Genomic DNA, 5,993 nt, shown 5'->3' with positions numbered 1-5,993 from the left:
TGTGAGGAAAGGGAAGGGCACTAGGGAAGATGGAGGAATCTAGAAAAGAGGCGTCTGATATTGAAGGATGCTGTAGCAGAGCCCAGAGGCAACTTGACTGGATTTAGAGATCGAGTCCTACTGTGGGCACCAGAGTGTAAGTGCTTTGATGTGTCCCTATTCCCCTTCCTCCCAGCTGGGAAGAGACACCCAGCCTTGCCCAGGCTAGAAGTACAGGTTTTAGCTGTGCTGTGCTCCTCGGCAGGGCCACAGGCTCGGTGCTGGCAGAAACTCTCCAAAGCCAACCCCTTCAAGAGGCAACAATTATTTTATTACTGCCCTTTAATCCCAGGACAGATTCATGGCAGCCTGGTCACTTTATGTGCCTATGGGCCTCCCCAGAAGTTGATCTCTGGCTCAGCACATCATCCCTTTTTTGGTAGAAGAGCATTGTCATACTTGTGACCCCATTCGCTCAATGAAGCTTTATAGAAAACAGCCCCTTCAGAAGACAAAGCTTCAAACAAAACCATATTTATTAGAACAAACAGTTTGGTTAGACCAGATGGCCCCCAGCATGGAGACCTGACTGCACTGCTTTTGGGGTAGTAGGCCCACAAGGTTTAGTCCTGCCTCATAATCAACAGTACAGGATTCACCTTCTGCCTGCCTGTCAGCCCAGGCACATCTCACACTCACAAGTACTTGCCCTTCGTTCCTCTTGAGCAACCAAGTGTGCTTTCTCCATTTGCTATTCTCCCACTTTTACCTCCCCTGGAGCAAATCGGCTGCGGGTCATTTGGCAAGTCCCTGTGATTTGTCTTCTTGCTGGAGCCTGGTACTTCAGTGCTCTCTGTCTCGAGCTCCAGACTGGCTGGGAAGTGTTTGACAGAATCCATTACAAAGGGCTAACACAGCAACTCTGATAAACTAGCAAGATCAGTTTAAAAGGAAACAGATAATGTTTCATCTGAAACTGGTGCATGGAAGCCAGCTCTCACGAGGTGGGGGTGAGAAACAATGAGGTTACAAAGTTTTCTGAGGAAAATTCATTTCTAGAAATTGCTAGATTGTCACCTTTCCCCACAAGTCCATATGACTCAGAAAAGGTTTTTTTCTTTGTATCTTTCAGTGAGGGAATCCGGCATTTCTTTTCAAATATGCATGGAAGCGATGGCATCTTTTCCCTCAAGAGCATCCAGGGTGGTGTAACTGGCATTAGGAGCTGGATTATTTGCAGGCAAAGCTTCATCATGCTGTTTCCAGGAACTGTAATGCTGGTAAGCAGTAGAAGTGGGGAACAGGTTTTTCTGCCTTCTGTTCTTAGTTCTGCCACAGCATCCCCTTGGCCAAGTCACCTCCCTGTGGGTTTCTTCTATGTGCTAAATTAGGATAACAATTTACCTTTTGACTGTCATTTGTTGTTAGGGTCAGAAGAGGACTTGCCCTGAGGCAAATGCTTCTGGAGGAAGGGCTAGTGGTGAGATGGGATCTTAACTCTGTCTCTGCATCTCACAGGCATGTGACAGTGGGTGACATCCCCCATGATGGGGTTGTTCCCATGCACAGCAGATAGCAGTGCTTAACAGCACCTTCTGCTGGCCCACAAACCAATCTCACTGGTAGGACAGCATTTTGGGCAAAGGGAGAAGCATTATTAACAACTGCTAACCAGAGATCAGAAATGGTAGGAACTTACTCCAAGCAGCCTGCAGTCAGTGCCAGCATACGATGAGCCTTTTTCTGAAGCCTCATGGAGCAGAGCAGCTCCAGCTCTGACCAGCCTTTCAGTACTTTGTTTTCCCTTTAATACATTTAAACCCAACATCTGCAAGTCAGGATTTACTGTGTTGACCTATACTTCTGGGATAGGTTCAAGACATATTGAAACAATACTAGGAACAAAACTCAGTAACCTCCAACTGGCTTCCAGGTAGTCTTACGTACATTTGCAAGACAGATTATATTACTGCATAGCTGCAGCCTGTGTCCCCATTACCGTAAACGGAAAGCCAGGCATATTGGCGTTCCACAATGAGATGCATCACTGGATGCAGAGATCCAGATCCAAATACCCCTAGAGTCTGGAGCTGTTTGGACACACAGGCTGAGGGTCCAAGCCCATATCTACGTACTGGTGGCCAGAAGTTTTACCTCTTCTCTCTGAATCATCCAGCATTGGCCAGAGGTTTGTGCAAGCGGTGGCCTATTCTATCCAACATTATGTTCCCAAGCAGAATTCAGCTAACTAGGAGAGGCACAGATAGTGCCTACAATTTCTCAGGGTGAAGAAACAGCATGTTACTGGAGAGTCCCAAACCTTTGCTTCCCCAGTCTCTGCAGGTCTGGCACATGGAAAGCCCAGAGGCACTGAAGTATCCCACTCAAGCAGCCAAGTGTTAACAACCTCTCCAAAGTCTAATTTGCCTTTGATATAGACTTAATTGTTTGCGTCACCCACTGGGCTAGGGGGAGGGCTATAAAAGGGGCCGCAGCCATTGTCTGAGGCAGAAGAGAGCCCAGAAACAGCTCCCTCTCCCAGTCTTCCTAATTCAGCACAGTAGTGACAGCCTGTACATCATGCAGCTGGTGGCCAGCCTGGTGTCCGTTCTGCTGCTGGTGTGGAGCGTGAGAGCCACTGCACTGCCCGGAGAAGAGAGACTCGCAATACAGAACACTAGGGTGAGTATAATGCACCCTGTGCAGGAGCTGGGTAAGGTGGGAGCACGCAGAAGCAGGCTGGAGCCAAGGGAGGGGTAATAAGGGCAACTAGGCTTTTCCTGATGCAAACAACTCTTCCACCCCTCTATATTCCAAGGCACTACAGCTTCATGCATTGCTGAAGCACAGGCTATTACTACAGCTTACTAGCTAGTTTATTTAGGAAAGGCACCAGGGCAGATGCCAGAGAGCTGCAAAAGTGAAGTCTGAGCTAAGCAAAAACTGGCAAAAAGAGCAGAAAGGAGAGGGAAAAGGAGAAAATAATACTGCTGAAAGAGTGCAGTACGAGAGAATAAAGCAGAGTACTAGGGAGGGAGAGAAAAGATACATAATTGGTAAAATGATCAAGGGAGATGATATTTTAAATAGGACTCATGGGAAGGACAAATGTTTAAAAGATGGGTTCGGTAGGAAAGTAACAGAGGAATAATAAATGAAGTAATTATATCAGAATAAAATTGCTTTTTCCAGAGTAGTATTCACAAGGGGAGTTATACTGACATAGTTCTGCTAGAATAATTACACTCTGAACCAGCACAGCTCTATGCAGTGGCAGAACTTATTATAGCAATACAATTATCCTACCAACTGGCAAAACTCTAATATTATAATGGCTATAGCACTATAATAACTTTGTTTTGCTGGACTATTTCCCCAAGAGGCCAAAGGGGTAGAAAGCAACAGCATAACATAATCATAAGCAAGTGCTCTGTTCTGCTTGCCCTTGCCCCGCAGTTTTCTCACCTGCATGTTCCTTGCTGTCCCTGAGGTTCCTCTGAGCTGTGGTTGGTCACCCCGCACTCTGCCAGACCGGTTCACAGCTGTATCCGTAAGGTTGCTGTTATTTCAGTCCTGCAGAGGAGCTACCCAGAGAAGTGAAGGATCCCAGTGTTGGTTTCAAAGGCACTAACTTCTCCTTTGTGCGTATCCACATCGTTTTTTCTGTCTTAGTGTTGGCTCCAGCTCATCCATCAGTGTCTTACTGCTTCAGGAGTGGGCTCACATCCCATTAACAACAAAACTGGCTGTGAGAAAGAAACGTATACAATGTGAGGTGCTAGGGCTAGCATTCTGTTAGAGATCGGGGCTTCTGCAGCTGGCTGGGATTAACCCTTCTGGGGATAACTGTAAACTTTCAGCTGTACAGTCTTACAATAACGAATCCAGTACTTAAAAAGTAAACTCTTTCTGGTGCAAATCCTAGCTGCTGGGGAAAAAAGAAACAAGTTGTAAGGAATAAATCAGTAAATAAGGCTTTGGTAAAAATGCATTCAAGTGTAATGACTCTTAGTCTTCTACACGCTGTTGCTTACAAAATAATGATATAATTATAATAGATATAATGATTCTCTTTAGAGCATTCTACAAACTGAAAAATTGTTAGATACTGATGAACCAATCCCTAAAGTCACCACTGCTGTAACTCAGACAAATGTTTTAAGTATGAAGAATATCGGGATTTTACATATAAACCACCATAAAATGCATAACAATGCAAAAGATCGATCTGCGCATTCTGACGCACTGGTAGATGTAGTACAGGGAATTGAGCAGCTACCCAAAGGTGTGCCACAAGCCACCCGTGCTAAGATCTATAGCTGCTGCCAGTCTTGATCTCTCACAGCAGAAAGGATGTTAGCAATGGATTAGTGCGGTGGAAGAGCTGCCTAGTTTCACTAACAGCCACAGCTGATCACGCGTAAGGAATATCCCCTAACAGCCGGCTGAGCTTTGCCTTCCCCACCCCTGAGTCTGAAGCTGCTGGCTCTGCTTGGAACAGGTTATTTCAAAACATAGCACTTACAGCTAGGAAAGAAGCTCATGAGGAAGTCATGACCCAGGAGACACATTTAGCTGGGTTCCCCAGTCCCTGTCCATCTCCCAAAGGCTCAAGACATTTCTGTACTTGCAGAACAGGAGTAGGAATCGGGATGGGCACAAGCTGGCTTTTATCTTTTCTTCTGCTACAAACATAGCATGTAATTTTTCTGTGCCTCAGTTTCTCTTGTGTGGAAGCAGGGTTAGTTAATAGAGCTAAAAAAGTGATTTAAAAATATCCATAAACATTCTGTAACGTAAACTCAAAATAATTGCTGCTGCCTGTGTGTTTATCTATCTTTTGCGTTGCTCACCAAGTGGTCCTCAGCGAGTGCTGGTGCTGACAGCCAGCGGATAGATATAGCAGTCCCAGCAGTAAACATGGCATTTGTGAGAAGTGACGTGGAAATGTGCTTCCAAGATTCCCATCTGCATGGGAAACAGGATCTGTTCCTGTCAAACCATCTATCCCAGCTTGTCCAGTACCAGCTGTCTCTGCTAATGAGTCACACAGACCAGGAATACTCAGGCAAGAGGTAATTCCTCAGATTTGCTGGATGTAAAGTTAAAAGAAACAAGATAACTCACAGCTTGTTACTGACAGAAATCCCTCAAGCCCCAAACCACGGGCTATGCTCTCCTGTATACTGCTATGGCAAAGGGATGGAGCTCCACAAGTCCTCTTTCATTCTGCCTTTCCCCAAGGTCAGGCTATTGAAATACGGGTTCTTGTTCTTGAAATACAAGCTGCCTGTCTCCACTGATTAAATGTTTTGCTCCAGATACTTAGGGCGTCTCTCTCCCCACCAACCCAGCCCTCTGTTACATTTAATTTTCAGCATTTTTACAGTGGGTTGCAGCCCCCGGTGCGCTTAATTAAATATTGCTCAGGACTCCGTGCCTCCTCCCTGACCTTCCCACAGCGGATGCTGGGCAGTCAGAGCAGTGAAGGGAGCATGGGCTTACTAGGAGAGAAGGCAGTTTGGCATTCAGTGAAATTTAATTAGTGCAGGCAGCAAGGGACTTTACAGCCAATTCATGCCTATTTATTAGCAGCTCTTTTCCAGTTATAACATGGCACGTGTGCCTCTCCCTGTCCAGCCTGCTGAGCTGGACAGGGCACAGGAGAAAGGAGCAGTGCCCTCTGCAGCCACAGATTCCTCAGCTCCAGCACAGCTCTGCCGATAGGAAAAGCATCGGCTCAGAGGACAGGGCACCAGGGGAGGCAGGGAAATGAGAAGGGACCCCACGGGGGATGTTCGCACCCTGCAACAACCCCCTGCCTCGACGGCCGTGGGGAACAGGGCCTCCCTTCGCCACTTTCCCCTGCTCTCTGCCCACAGGAACAGAGCACAGTCCGGAAAGACGCCATCCTGAAGATGCTGGCGGGCCTGCTGGACAGCGTGGACGTGGGGCGTGAGGTGGCCTCCCCGGACGTGGAAGAGGCGGGCAAGCTGGAGGAGGAGCGGGCAGTG

At 47.0% G+C, this 5,993-nt stretch overlaps 1 protein-coding gene across 1 annotated transcript in view; it reads left to right on the top strand.

Moving 5' to 3' along the window:
* Positions 1–2,559: 2,559 nt before the first annotated feature.
* LOC103918040 (somatostatin-2-like) overlaps positions 2,560–5,993 on the top strand; it is a 17,200-nt gene continuing 13,766 nt past the window's right edge. Inside the window, exons 1-2 of the mRNA XM_009325279.1 lie at positions 2,560–2,661; positions 5,862–5,990. Of these exons, the coding sequence (XP_009323554.1) occupies positions 2,560–2,661; positions 5,862–5,990 (231 nt within the window). The remainder of the gene's footprint in view (positions 2,662–5,861; positions 5,991–5,993) is intronic.

The sequence above is a fragment of the Pygoscelis adeliae genome, unplaced genomic scaffold, assembly GCF_000699105.1.
Source record: "Pygoscelis adeliae isolate BGI_AS28 unplaced genomic scaffold, ASM69910v1 Scaffold36, whole genome shotgun sequence".
NCBI classification, from domain to species: Eukaryota; Metazoa; Chordata; class Aves; order Sphenisciformes; family Spheniscidae; genus Pygoscelis; species Pygoscelis adeliae.
The sequence above is the reverse complement of the archived record's forward strand: the minus strand, read 5'-3'. Positions and strand labels throughout refer to the sequence as shown.